Source organism: Phyllostomus hastatus, unplaced genomic scaffold (assembly GCF_019186645.2).
Source record: "Phyllostomus hastatus isolate PE091 unplaced genomic scaffold, TTU_PhHast_1.1 phas_scaffold_78, whole genome shotgun sequence".
In the NCBI taxonomy this organism is placed as follows: domain Eukaryota; kingdom Metazoa; phylum Chordata; class Mammalia; order Chiroptera; family Phyllostomidae; genus Phyllostomus; species Phyllostomus hastatus.
In genome coordinates this window covers 3,347,450-3,361,594 of record NW_025334041.1, presented here as the reverse complement: position 1 = coordinate 3,361,594, position 14,145 = coordinate 3,347,450, and the positions used below count along the sequence as shown (strand labels likewise).

The window sequence follows — 14,145 nt, the reverse complement described above, 5'->3', positions numbered from 1 at the left end:
GCAGAGGTGACTGAGACGGCCTCAGGGAAAGAAAGGCAGAGCCGCCCTCGCTAGAGCAGGGCGTTGCCAAAGCACACTGAAAACGGTCTCAGCCGGAGAGTGACCAGGCAGCTGGCTCTGTGTGTGGACGGTGGTCAGGAAGAGTGTCTCTGGCAGCCAGAGAGAGGACGGCCTGGTGGCGGGGGGCTGAAGCGGGGGGCTCTGGAGACACACTCACAACAGCCCCGTAGTGGCCCATTCGAAGGGGGGTCGGTGACATCGTTGGCAAGGGGTGGGGGGAGAAGGAATAAGAAAGAGAGTGCAAGGGAAACGGTGATCGGAACTCGAGTACAGAGTAAACTGAGAATTAGAGGGGAACGCCGCCAAGACCCCACCCCGGTTCTGGTCTTGCACGAGACAGAAGAAGCGTGCATCCTTGGGGGAGGGGGGTCGGGTGCTGCCGGGTCCACGCTTCCTGCGCCGGCTCCACGCTTCCTGCGCCGGCTCCCGGCTCCGATGGAGCGTCGCGGGCGTTGGCGGGGACGGACACCCCTGCACCGTGCCCCCTGCTCGCTGTGTGTGCCGACCCCGGGTCCCTCCCGTGCAGACCAGGCTCTGGTCCCTGGCTACCTGCATTTATCAGAGGCCGTGCCGATGCTGTTTCTCCTCCGCAGAGGGGGATCCTGGAGCAGCAGCAGCGGGAGCGGAGCGACGACAGCTTCCGGGGCGTCTGCATGTTCTGCAGCGAGGAGTTCCTCGGAAACAGGTTTGCCACCGCGCGTGTCTTTAAACGCGACCGTCTTTCCCGAGAAAACCCGTCTGAACTCCTGCCCTGCTTGTGTGAGCCGAGGGCGGGGTCCGAGCGGGCCCTGTCGTGGCGTGGGCGGTCATCCCCGGCGCACCTGACGTCGGAGATGGGCCACAGGTGCTCTGCGCAGAGCAGGGAAGTGAGGGTTTTAAATGCCAAACCTAGAGTTGTGTCTAACGTGGTAAAACTTTCCAGATCGGCCGGCAGGCAAGACTGTGGGCCCACACCGCCGCAGACACGCCGTCCTTTGTGAGCTTGCTCACCGAACCTCTAGCGCTCCTGCTGTTTCACTTTTGTTTAAAAAAAGACAGACCAGCACGGAGTCGCCGCAGTCCCAGGCAGGAGCAGGTCTCGGCTGTCATGGGCAGCTCTCTCCTCCCTCTGCCCGTGATGGGTCGGGAAACTAGTGAAGCACAGTGTCTGTGGCCGTGCAAAGCCCAGAAACCCGAGTCACCTGCGGAGCGTGGCCCCACCCGGTGGCAGGCAGACAGAGAGTGGCGGAAACCGGGAACCCCGCTCGAGGACTGGCGCCACTCTGTGAGGCTGACAGGCCGGAGCCCACCCCCCCACGGCCCCGCGCGTGTTTCGGGGCAGGGCATCCCCCGTGTCCTCCTCCCCGTCGGTGCCGGTCAGCGCTCCCCGGGCCCCGGTGCCGGCCCCTTGCCCCCAGGCGGTTTGCACCTCACACCATCGCCCCGCTCCCCCCACCCCCCAGGTCCGTCCTCCTGAACCACATGTCCCGAGAGCACGCCTTCAACATCGGGCTGCCTGACAACATCGTCCACTGCGGCGAGTTCCTGCGGACCCTGCAGGAGAAGCTGGACAAGTAAGTCCTCGCCGAGCCGTGGCCTGAATCTGTGTGACTCTTGTGAACTGTCCCAGGCCAATAGTCAGGAGTAACTGCAGAACCGGACCTTCCTCACTGTTCCCGTGGGAGGCCTTCCCGTCTCCTAGGACGGTCCTCCTTCTGGGCAGAGCATATCGGTGGGTCTGCTCTTTCAACGAGAACGCCCCGTGCATGGAGCAACGCACACGCCGTGCAGGCGCGTTCGGTGCGGTGTGGCGACGGTGCTCGCCGTGCAGCCCGGAGGCAGAGCGCCGGCCACTGCTCCGGCCCCCGGGGGCCCCTCCTCATGCGCACTCCCCCGGAACCTCCGTCCTCGGTGCGGGATTCGGGGCTTCTTCACTGTTCGCTCTAATTACTTCACGCAGTTAGTGAAGTCGGTGCACTGCCACACTGAGGGCGTCACTCGGCTGGGCGGGGGACAGAAAGTGCCGCACACATGCACTCTGCGGCCCTTCCCTGTTCCTCCGCGCTTGTGTGCGGGACGCTCCACCTGTCCCCAGGCATCCACCTGTCCCCAGGCAACGTCCTGTGACCCTGGGTCCCAGAGCCCCGCCCGCCTGTGGCAGTGAGGAAGGGAATCCTCGAGGTTATCAAAATGCCTTTTAGAAATCCAGCCAACTTTCCTTTCTGGGAAGGGGCCCAAGATTGCTTTTTTTTTTTCTCAAAACCTGTTTTTCTTTATTTAAATGTAATACTATAGAGTGTGGTATCTCGACCCATGGCCTGTGGAGCAATAACATTAACAAGATGCATCGATTGATGTAGATTAACTATAAAAACTTCAGAATTCATATTCTGGTATCAACACTACGTTAAAACAAATCCCTTCATTCTTCTACTGGAGGACCCTTTGTCTGTAGAATAATGCCAGAATACCAATCACCATCAGCTTGTCACACATAGATTGGTTACTGTAAAAGGCCATAGTTGTCTCAATGGCATAAGAAATTTTTGAGAGGGTATTTAGTAGAGATCAAAAGAAGAATTCAAAATGGAAACACCTGATTTCAATCATTTGCAAGATTTCATGGAGAAGTCAGGTTAATTCTATGTGACTCCACAGAGTGGAGCTCCAGCGACCGTTGGGTAGAAGTCACAGGATGTCAGCTGTCACACTTAACCTGAGAAGGACATTTCCTTTGTGACTGGTTGGAAACTGGCCATCACTGACTGGTCAGGTGATGAATCCCTCGTCAGTGGAAGTATTCAAGTAGAAGGGACATGAGAGTGATCGGATGCTAACGACCGTTTATTGAGCACTTACTGTGTGCTGGGTATTGTATTTATAGTGCATATAAATGGTGCACATACGCACATGTGTCTCTTCAGATATGTATAAATTATATAGGCATAGTGTGTATACGTTTTAAAAATTCTCTAAGGTTAGGTGTCCTCATCAGTTTAGAGGTCAGACAAGGGGAGTAAGTCAACCCAGTCGCCCAGCCCGGAGGTGCGGGAGCTGGGCGTCTCGCCCTGCAAATCGGCTCCCAGGAGACACCGAGCCGCGGACCCCTCGTCACACGGGGCGGACGCAGCCGGTGCCCGCCATCGCCCCCATTCCGTGCGAACAGGCCTGCGTCTGCGGCGTTAGCGCAGGCAGTTTGATCAGTGAACCACCCAGGTAACACGGGCCGTCTTTGCCACAGTTTGAGCTAAAACAGCCGACTCAGCCAACTTGAAAATACATGCGCGTCCCACAAAGCCGGGGAAAGACGGCGGGAGGGGCTCTGGCGAGGCTGCCCTGGCCCGCCGGAAGGGTCTGTGTGGCTGTGACCCGGTCGGGACCGGGCCGACTGAGCGCGGTGTCCCCGCCCCAGCCTGCAGTGCCTGTACTGCGAGAGGACCTTCCGGGACAGAAACGCCCTGCGCGACCACATGCGGAAGAGGCGGCACCGCAGGGTCAACCCGAGGAACCGGGAGTACGACCGCTTCTACGTCATCAACTACCTGGTGAGCCCTTCTCCCCTCGGCGCTGAGCGGGGGGCATGCGCCGAGGCAGCCCGCAGGGCGCACAGGCCGGAAGGCACGGGGGCTAGGGGGGCGCTCCACGCAACTGCTGCCCGTGAAATGTTCCTGTGCAAACGCCGCTGCTGTGGGTCTGCCCTGCTGTGCCGGCTGTTCACAGAGCAAAACTGCCTGTAGAACCCACAGTGATCGCGGCCGAAAAAGTACCCACCCACTCCATCACCTCCTGGCCAGAGACGCCTATATATTCCAGTGGAACGCCATGCGTCTGCCTCTGGCTGTGCGAGGTGATACACCGGGTAATTCTTTAAAAAAAAAAAAAGCAAACCAGTCTCTTCACTCCTCCCCTCTTTTCCAATTAAAATATCCTCCCCTTCGCCACCCCCCAGAATCGTCTGTGCCATCCTCTTGTGCCAGTTTGTTTTAGTGGAAATGTTGGCGAAACGAAGCCATGTAGGTCATTCCCCGAGGCGGGAGGACCTGCGTGTGTTCGGCCTGTGGACGGCCGGACGGACAGGGTCAGAGGTCAAGGACTTTCGATGCACTGAACGCTCTCCTTGCTCAGAAGCCTCAGCCCCACGGACTGGCCTCCGTGGGTGGCGGTCCCGCCGGGGAGAGAGGCGTCCAGTTGGAGGCATGTGCTTGCAGGGGGCGGTTGGAAACCTACGAGGGGGGTCTGTGACGGACACCGTGAGGACCGTCCCTGCCCCATCTGCAGGTTTGGGGGGGTTGCATAACAAATTAGGAAAGCCGCTATTTGTGTGAATAGAGGGGTGAGTCACTGTGCAGTGGGACTGGACGACAGACGCGTAGCTCTCTTTCTGACACTTTTCTTAGCAAGTGGAAACTCTTTCCTTCTTCTCATCGTAAATGCATTGGAATTCAAACCCACCAGCCACAGAAGGCGTGATTGATTATAATCAGCTGTTTTATCTACTAGGCAGAAACGAGCATATCCCGAATTACACGGAAATCTCTGCTCGAGGGAGCAGTTTCTGCCTGTGCTGACTCGTCCATGCAGGGTGGAATAAGACCACCCTTGAAGCAAGTTGCTCGTGTGTTTGAAGGCGGAGGCAGGGGCAGCCGCGGCGGGCCGAGGGTTCTCTACGGCTCCCCGAAGGCAAAGGCGCCCTCGAGCCCCTCCGCGGTCCTCTCAGGCCCCCCATCAGTCATTCCTGGAGCCCCGCGCGTCCGGGCCCTTCGAGTGTGGACCTCGGTGTCGGCCAGGGCGGGGCTCAGTGGCTGCCCCAGAAAGCTCCGGCGGCGTCTCGTGGCGCCTGCGCCTGGGCTCCTTCAGACTGACCCTCGGGAGCTCTGAAAGGAGGGAGGGCTCCTTTCGGAGGAGACTTCAAAGGCACGGCTCGCTCACACCCTGCCGGCACTTGCAGAAAAGTCCGCGGCTCCGTTCCCTGGGCAGCGGGCAGCATGGCTCTGTCTCGGCGAGCGCCCTGCACGAGAAGTGCTGCCCTGGACACCTGCCTCTGGTGGGTGCGCCCCGCCCTGGAGACGTGCTTCGGGAGAGCGCGAGGCCTCAGTGACCACAGGAAATGGAAGTCGAGTCACGTGAGGGTCACAGTGTTAGGAGGGTTTTTTTAAGCCAGCAGCCTTTGAGCACGTACTCCGAGTCAGGCACTGGCAGGGATCCATACTGTCACGTGAACCGCACTCCTGCGACACAGGTTTCGTCATCGTCCCCGTGTTACAGCGCACAGGACGCGGGCTCAGAGCACGAGGTGGGCTTCCCGAGGTCACGTGGCTGGAGCGCATCACCTGCTTGGCCTCCCTGCGCCCCCGTGTCCTCCAGGGGTTCCCACTTCCCACAGGTGAGATGCACTGGAGCCCGCCCCTCGCCGTGGAGGCCGAGTTCCTGGTCGGGTGAGGGGGACGAGTCCCTGGTGACCTGTTCGCTGTCCCCCCACACCCCGCCCTCTGCCTTCTGTCACAAACTGGAACGCCAGCCGAGGCTGGCTTGCGGCCGCCTCGCGCCAGCTCTGCAAGAGCTGCCGAGACCCACAGCCGGCCCCTTCCCGGCCCTGTGTGCTCCCCCGGAGTGACTAGCCACCAGTGAGCATCCGTTTTCTGAAAACCCTACAGCGTGTTAGTGATGCGCGAGCACGTTGGAGGTGATGGGGACTTCCCCTTGGAAGGGACTGAGGACGCTGACACAGGCTCTCCCGAGCGTAAGCGCCCTAAGCGGGAGAAGTGCGCGCCGGGGGCACCGGCCGCGACCACAGCCAACAGCCGGGGACCCTGCCGCAGGGAACAGGCGTAATAACGACACACGCAGGGGGGCTGCGAGAGACTCTGATTACTGATGGCACGGAGTCGGAGGGGAGTGGGGCCCAGCGCTGCTCCGCATCACTTCATCAGTTTCGTCTCCTACCCCAATAATGACCATCTTTACTTGGAAGAATAACTGCTTCTAAAAGTTTACTTAAGCAATGGGTTTTTTTAAAGAGAAAAGGCTGGCGCGCATGCGCGACCGCGGGCGGAAGGCGGGGCACCGCGGCCTGCCCCGGCGCCTCCCGGCCCCTCCTCTGCAGCAGCGTTCTGCAGGCGTTTGAGTGCCGTCCAGGCACCAGACGCTGGCGGCCAGGTGGCCGATCTGACTCACTGCTCTCGGAGCGTGTAGGCTGGGGTGGGAGGCAGGCACGTGAGCGCGCTCGCGTGCACACCTGCCGAGGGGGTGCGGTGCCGGTGCTCCGGCCTCCGCTGCAGCAGCAGGCCCCGAGCTCCCTCGCCTCCGCTTCAAACAGGGTCTGCACACCCGCCGCGGTGCCCGGGGGTGGGGGCGGGGGGCACCTGATGCTCCTGCAAGAGGCACTGTGATGGTCACCGCACAGACTGACAGACAGACATAGGGCCAAGGGGCAGAGGCTGCTTTGGGCTCTCTGAGCTCTGCAAGCTGACCGGTCCCTTTCCCTCTTGGGCGGGCCGTTTCCATGTTTAGCCGCGCATACCAGCTTTTGAACACTAACGGGCTTGCAGCTCCATGCAAGGCCCTTTGCACCGTCTCTCAGGGGCATCCCACCTTTGGGCATCCCTGGCCCCACCGGAAGAAGAGGAGTTGTCTTGGGCCATTGTGACTTTGGGATTATGTGACATTGTGACATGTAATCACCAAAAATATCTCATGTCTTAAGTAAATTTACAAGTTTGTGTTGGGCCGAGTTCTTAGCCATCGTGGGCCGCATGCAGCCCGCTCAGGCCACAGGTTTGACACCCCTGCAGGGTCACGTCCTTCGAGTGCCGGCTGTCCTCTCACAGACGGGAGGTGTGGGCGGCAGCAGCTTCACAGTCCCGCGCTCTGGCACCCCCGCTCTAGAGAGCACCCCACTACTCCGCATCCTCACCGCCGCTCCGGCGCCTGTTCCCCAGGTGTGGAGTCGCAAGCCCTGAGCTCTCCAAAGGGAACTATGTTGTTTCCACCGTGTGCCGGGCTCCAGAACGCACCGGGGAGCGGAGGCCCTGCCCTCAGGGACACCCCAGGGGAGGGGACAGGCGGTGCGCGAGAACACAGAACAGAACGGTGCCGCGGTGGTCAGCGCTCGGGAGGAAAAGCAGGCGTCACAGCAACGGAGAGAGACGTGGAGGCGGCTGTGGTTTCAGGCCCGTCGTTGCGACGCTCCAGCAGGGCCAGCCCAGCGGGGCCTCGAGGGCACGTGAGCGAGCGTGTCTCTGGCAGGTGATGCCACTGGGTCAGGCCTCGTGGGCACGTGAGCGAGCGTGTCTCTGGCAGGTGATGCCACTGGGCCGGGCCTCGTGGGCACGTGAGCGAGCGTGTCTCTGGCAGGTGATGCCGCTGGGCCGGGCCTCGAGGGCACGTGAGCGAGCGTGTCTCTGGCAGGTGATGCTCTGGGCCGGGCCTCGTGGGCACGTGAGCGAGCGTGTCTCTGGCAGGTGATGCCACTGGGCCGGGCCTCGTGGGCACGTGAGCGAGCGTGTCTCTGGCAGGTGATGCCGCTGGGCCGGGCCTCTCAGACACGTGAATGAGCGTGTCTCTGGCAGGTGATGCCGCTGGGCCGGGCCTCGAGGGCATGTGAGCGAGCGTATCTCTGGCAGGTGATGCTCTGGGCCGGGCCTCGTGGGCACGTGAGCGAGCGTGTCTCTGGCAGGTGATGCCACTGGGCCGGGCCTCGTGGGCACGTGAGCGAGCGTGTCTCTGGCAGGTGATGCCGCTGGGCCGGGCCTCTCAGACACGTGAATGAGCGTGTCTTTGGCAGGTGATGCCGCTGGGCCGGGCCTCGTGGGCACGTGAGCGAGCGTGTCTCTGGCAGGTGATGCCACTGGGCCGGGCCTCGTGGGCACGTGAGCGAGCGTGTCTCTGGCAGGTGATGCCGCTGGGCCGGGCCTCTCAGACACGTGAATGAGCGTGTCTTTGGCAGGTGATGCCGCTGGGCCGGGCCTCGTGGGCACGTGAGCGAGCGTGTCTCTGGCAGGTGATGCCACTGGGCCGGGCCTCGTGGGCACGTGAGCGAGCGTGTCTCTGGCAGGTGATGCCGCTGGGCCGGGCCTCTCAGACACGTGAGCGAGCGTGTCTCTGGCAGGTGATGCCGCTGGGCCGGGCCTCTCAGACACGTGAGCGAGCGTGTCTCTGGCAGGTGATGCCGCTGGGCCGGGTCTCGTGGGCACGTGAGCGAGCGTGGCTCTGGCAGGTGATGCCACTGGGCCGGGTCTCGTGGGCACGTGAGCGAGCGTGTCTCTGGCAGGTGATGCCACTGGGCCGGGCCTCCCGGGTACGTGAGCAAGTATGTTGTGGGCGGGGAGCAGGTGGGTGTGAGCTCGCTGAGTTCCAGGGACCGTGGTAGGACCAGGTGGCTGAAGCGCCCCGAGCAGAGGTGGTGGGACGTAGAGGAGGAGGAGGAGGCGTGGAGGCCGGGTGGAGGTCCCAGCACCTTGCCCAGCACATGTGAGACACCGCGGGCGGGCTCACACTGACGGGGAGGGACGTGTCCTAGGGAAGGGTCCCTGTGGCCGCTGCCTGGGGAACGGGCTGCAGGGACCCCCCAGGAGTCCAGCAGGGAGGAAAGTGTCTCAAAGTCTCTATCGAGAAATACTGGTTTGTTGTTGTTAAAAAAAAATCCCCAGGAGATCTTTGTGGGCATCCAGGGTTCAGAAGCACTGACTTAAGTTTGAGAGACTGGACTTTGAGAGGACCCTGCCTCCTCCCCACCCCAGCGGGACCCCCATCTCTAACCCCTCTGTTTGTCCCACGAAGGAACTTGGAAAATCGTGGGAAGAGGTTCAGTCGGAGGACGACCGGGAGCTGCTGGACCATCAGGACGAGTAAGACTCGCCGGCGCTGCTGCCCGATGAGTGCTCGAGGGCAGGGAGCCGGGCCTTTAGTTCGGGGTCGGAGGGCATTCTGAGAAGCCGGAGGAAGGAGAGCAAAGCCGCTCTGTGGGCCACACCGCCCTGCGTGTAACACGGCAGGACCTGCCGCTCCCGCAGACCGGTGTGTGGTCGGCCGTGGCCATGAGCCATTATCTGGGCACGCAGGTAACACGTCACTCAGAGAAAAGTGCCTTCCAGGGTGCCTTGCTGACCTGTTAGCCCCGAGACCTTGGAGTGACATGACCTTTGGCCTCTACGCGCTGCCTGTCACGGGGGCAGGGAAGGTGACTGAGCTGAAGTTACCCTTGTCCCGTGCTCATCCCAGTGAGGGCTGACCTGAAGCACTCTCGGCTCCTTGGCTGGGGACCGCCGGCTGGAGGAGGGTTCTCCTCCGCCTTTGGAAAGGGCCCCCTGCTTCCCGTCCTCCTCTCCCCCTCTCCTCCTCTCCCGGGACTCTGGTCTTCCTGTTCAGGAACGGCAAGTGGCTGTCACGCTCTCAAAAAGTAAACGCCAGGAGAGGAAGACACGGCTGATAGTGCTTTGAGTTCTCTACCTGCCAGTCTGCCACCAGGTCTAACACTAGTCTTATTCACAGTGACCACCTCTCTTAAGCGAGGGGTGTGGTGTGCCTTTGTGTGGAACACGCCGAGTGTCAGTTCAGGGACACAGCACGAACCCCACACTGCAGTTCCCGACAGCCTCCCGCCCCCCACCTGTCCCCTCTGCACGGCCGACCCGCTCAGCTCAGGGACACGGCGCCGACTCCACAGGCAGGGGCTGCTCAGAAGGAGCAAGGGCAGGGAGACGGCAGCACCCAGTCGTTCTTGCTGCTGACCCCAGGGTGCTGCTGTGACGCTGCAGTCTCTGCCAAAGCATTGGCACGGGAGGGGGGTGTCAACAGGAAGCCCCATGTCTGCTGCTTTGTCTGACACAGGGACTGGTCTGACTGGGAGGAACACCCCGTCTCGGCTGTCTGTCTGTTCTGCGAAAAGCAGGCAGAAACCATCGAGAAGTTGTGTGTCCACATGAAGGTGAGATGCTTTTATTCATTTGAAGTTTGTTCAGTTCTGGTGGGAAAGCCTATCGTTATTGCAGCCTTGTCCCATTGTACTTCCAGTCCCTCCAGCCCACCCCACCTCTGGGAGTCCCACAGGCCCGGGGCCGTGGGCTGGGCCTGGAGGGGGCCTCTGAGGGGGTGTCGCAGACCACTCTGTTGCCACCCACCTTTGAGATGCTCCTGAGGTTCCTCTAGCTGGGGGCGGGCCCTGCAGCCAGGGGCGGCGCTTCTGTGCTGCTGACTCAGGAGAGCCCAGGGCAGGCTGCCCTCCGCACACCCCGGGGGCGGGGCTGTGGTCTCGCTCCTGCAGTGACATGGACGTGGAGAGAAGACACCTGAGAGAGGGTTCCCAGGGGGTGCGCCCCTCTGGATGCCCCTGGGGTGCTGTAATGAAGCTGGAAGGGAGCGGTTGGGGACCTGCTGTCGCGCTGGTGTCTGAGAGGGACAGGACACTGTCACTCCCTACGGCCCCTGGGGAAGGGGAGGAGCCGGAGGCTCTGGACAGGCTTACAGCTCAGGGCTGGAGGGCTGATAGCGGAAAACCAAACCAGACAACCGACATGTGCCACCGTGGGGCCCCGCTGCTGTGTGACCCCGTCTCCATGCCCATCAGAGACTGCACTCCCCTGCAATGTGCCGTGGGCGTGGGCGGCGTCCCTGTGGAAGCAGGGGCCCGGGCTCCCTGAGCCGCGCTGCCCCTGGCGTGTGTGTGGTGTCCAGGTCGGACATCTAGTTCCTGGCATCCTCATGCCTCTGAACTGGGGGGGGAGACTCGGTACATGCCCAGGGTAGGGGTTCCCTCTGCTCAGTCATATCCCCCGACGGCGGCCGTGAGTTCCTGGTGGTCCTGCCCGTGGGGCCACACACACTGCCCTCTGGGGTCCCCCGGCCTGTTCTCTGCGGGCCTGCGAGGTGCCCAAGGGACTGTCGGGGAGGGAGCCTCCGCGGCGAGCACAGTGCAGGCGGCAGCCTGAAGTGTACGCGGTTTGTGAGGCGGCCTCTGCTGTGCAGCCTGGCCCCTCCCGTCCAGACACAGGCCCGCAGGGCCGCGTTTCCCTGCAGACGGGACGCTGCGGTCGGCCCGCGGCGGGCATGCACGGTGATCGGCAGCTCCAGGCCGGCAGGACTCAGGCGCTAGCGGGAGGACGTAGGGGGAGCGGCCAGGCTGCAGCGGCTTCTGAAGCAGGAGACGGCGAACTGGGACCGAGCTGGGCTGTGCACTCACAGGTACCTCCATTCCTCCTTCCAGGACACGCACGAGTTCGATCTCCTCGAGATCAAGTCAGGACTTGGTAAGTGGGCGCGGGCGCCGCCCCGAAAGCGCACCGCGCTCCACGTGCCTGGGGCTCCATTTCAAGTGCGGGCATCGGTTGCGTGTGGTCCTTCCTCCCTCCCCAACACACACACACGTGCTTCAAACGACATGCAAGTCGACGGCCGCAGTCCGCCACAAAGGCAGACGGGCGCCCGCATCCCGCCCGAGCCACGGGCCTCGGGGGAGCCGAGCGGACAGAACTCCTGTGGTAGCCCCTGCCGAGGCGGTCCCGCCGTCCCGATGGCGGGGAGACTCGGGGCGTCACTACGCGAGGCACGGACTTGCGGATGGGCCCGAGACCACCCAAAGCCCGCCGTCCCCGCGTCAGTGCAGACTGCGGCGTGTGCCCTGCGCTCTGATGCTCTTACAGACGTGTTTGTGTCGCCCTGTGGCGCGCTCAGCCGCCCACAGCGCGTGCTCTGGAGCCATCCGGCTCGTGCCGCCTCCCGCGTGACCCTGGATGGTGTCCTGATGCATAATGGGCGGGGGGGGGGGGTGACGCTACTACCTCCGCGACCGGCTTCGTGGGGACGGAACCTAGTCGTGGGTGGGAAGTGGTTGGGGCAGTGCTGGCAGGGGAGCCCCGGCCGCCGCCGGCCGGCACCGCTCGTGTCTGTCACCACGCTCCGAGACCGGCGGCGGCGGCGGCGTCCTCAGGCCGGCGCGCAAAGGGAAGTGGCTCTGGATAAAAACTGGAACGGTGCAGAAAGGGGCCGGACCAGTTCTCGGCTGATCCTGTGCGCTTCCGTTTCTGCAGGACTGAATTTCTATCAGCAGGTGAAGCTGGTCAACTTCATTCGGAGGCAGGTCCACCAGGGCCGCTGCTACGCCTGCCACGCGAGGTTCCCCTCCAGGGCCGCCCTGCGGGCGCACATGGAGGCGGCGGGGCACGCGGCCCTGCTTCCCGACGCGGCCACGTGGGACCAGCCGGAGTGAGTGCTGCCCGCGCATGCGCACGGCTGCGCCCCCGGCCCACCGCGCGCCCCATTGCTCCGTTTCCCCGCCTTGATTTCAGTTACGTGAGCGCGCGTTAACAGGAATCACGTGCTGGTGGGGACCAGTGCAAACCTTCAAAACCTATGTTTCAAGGAACTCCCTGCCTTATAAATGTAACCAGTTGTTTCAGGTTTTGTGATCTAGAGATATCTATGTAAAGAGATAGAGAGATAGATTTCAGATTGTTCCATTAACAAAATATTGTAAGCATCTTTCCATATCTAACACCCATCCACTGGACCATTTTTAGTAGGTGTCACACGTCCCAGTCTCAATGCATCCCAGCGTGTTAGGTGCTTTTTGCTCGAATAAGTAGTGACATACGGAATCGCCACGTGCCCGCATATTTTTGCATACCTATCTGCTTACTGATGTAGAAACACTGTCAGGATCAGGCCAGTAGGGCTTCTGGCACGTATTTCCCATGCTGGCACATTAGGTGTTACACAGCTGGTCCACGGGTACCCTCGCCGGCCCAGCCTTCGGGGCTGGTTCTCATGTCACTCTGGACAACCTCAGTTAGGCGGCCCCCAGGGCTACTTGGAGGTCCCCCTGTTTTCAGGCAATGTTACATCCAGTCCCCCCAAAACTCTGGCTGAAAAGCTGTCTTTCCTCTTTGAAAGGAAAAGGCTTTAGTTTTTCCACAAACCCCAGGTCTGAGGCGCAGAGTCAGCCCTGGCTTCATCTGCCTTGTGCCTGTAATTCCTCCCTCGTGGGCCGACATCTTTGGAGGCACCCAGCACGAACCACAGTGTGGCCAGACAGGGCACCAGAATAGCACACCAGAAGTCTCTGGAGAGCTGCATGTGTTTTCGGTCTGCTAGAAGAATGAAGGGACCAGCGATGGTTGGGTTGGGAGAGAGAACACGGAGAGCAGTGGTTTGCACCAGCCACCCAGAGGGGACTGGGGAGGAAGAAGGAAGTGCAGCCGAGCTCCGCCAGCCAGTGGGGGGAGCCGGAGCCGGTGGGAACTAACGAGAGAGACGTCATTCTCAGCTGCGGGCGAGGAGGTATTCTCTCGCCAGAGCTGCCCGAGCCTGGAGCCGGCTCCTTTTAAGACAGTGAGTTTCTTACTACGGTAGGTAACTAGCAAGGACAGCAGTAAGACCAGTGTCAGCCAGTGAAGGTCACACCAGAAGCCACCAGCAGCGTCTCCCTTACAGCCCTGCCGACGGCTGCCGGAGGGTCAGCAGGGAGATGGGTTAAAGTCCAGCGAAGACCCCCCTCGGCTGCCGGAGCATCTCTGGGTGACAGTACTTTGGTCATGCAGTCTCTCTCCCCGTGGTTGTTTTCAGGTACTATTTTCCCACCTACGAAAATGACAGTCTGCTGTGCACGCTGTCCGACAGCGACAGTGACCTGCAGGCCCAGGAGCAGGAGGGAAGCGTGCCCGTCATCAGTGAGGACACGTCCGGACTGCAGGCCCTGAGACGCAGCAGCGTCCTGAACCAGCTGCTGCCCCCGGAGGCCGTGAAGGGCCGCAGGGAGCTGCCACCGGGCGGGCCCCTGGGTCTTCCCGCGGGAGACGGGCGGGAGGGGGCCGTGCAGGTGTGACCCCCCCCAGCAAAGGAGAGCAGCCCTTGGATAAATACTTTAAAAAATAAAGTTTGGTTTGTTTTTTCAGAAAAGAAAGTGAGGACCTCTTGTTTCGGTGTGAAAGTTTTATTATGTAATCCTAGCAACCGAGCATTTCACTGCACTCAGTCTGTGGTAGGGCCTGCGAATCACAGAGGGAGGGAATGTTCCAGTCGTTTCCGAACCAGACTCCCACCAGCACGTTCATTCTCTTCCCCGCAGGTTTCTCACCCAGTCAGTCGCAGGATTTGACAGATGCGTGCTTTGTG

General features: G+C 61.6%; 1 protein-coding gene across 2 annotated transcripts in view; it reads left to right on the top strand.

Moving 5' to 3' along the window:
* Nucleotides 1–13,929, top strand: part of ZNF277 (zinc finger protein 277) — a 65,828-nt gene extending 51,899 nt beyond the window's left edge. The window contains exons 5-12 of one of the 2 annotated variants that reach the window (XM_045828811.1): nt 654–745; nt 1,503–1,613; nt 3,452–3,584; nt 8,818–8,885; nt 9,868–9,964; nt 11,240–11,282; nt 12,063–12,237; nt 13,597–13,929. In XM_045828811.1, the coding sequence (XP_045684767.1) occupies nt 654–745; nt 1,503–1,613; nt 3,452–3,584; nt 8,818–8,885; nt 9,868–9,964; nt 11,240–11,282; nt 12,063–12,237; nt 13,597–13,855 (978 nt within the window). In that variant the 3' untranslated portion in view covers nt 13,856–13,929. The remainder of the gene's footprint in view (nt 1–653; nt 746–1,502; nt 1,614–3,451; nt 3,585–8,817; nt 8,886–9,867; nt 9,965–11,239; nt 11,283–12,062; nt 12,238–13,596) is intronic. The other variant, XM_045828812.1, reaches the window with a different exon arrangement.
* The last annotated feature ends 216 nt before the right edge of the window (nt 13,930–14,145 follow it).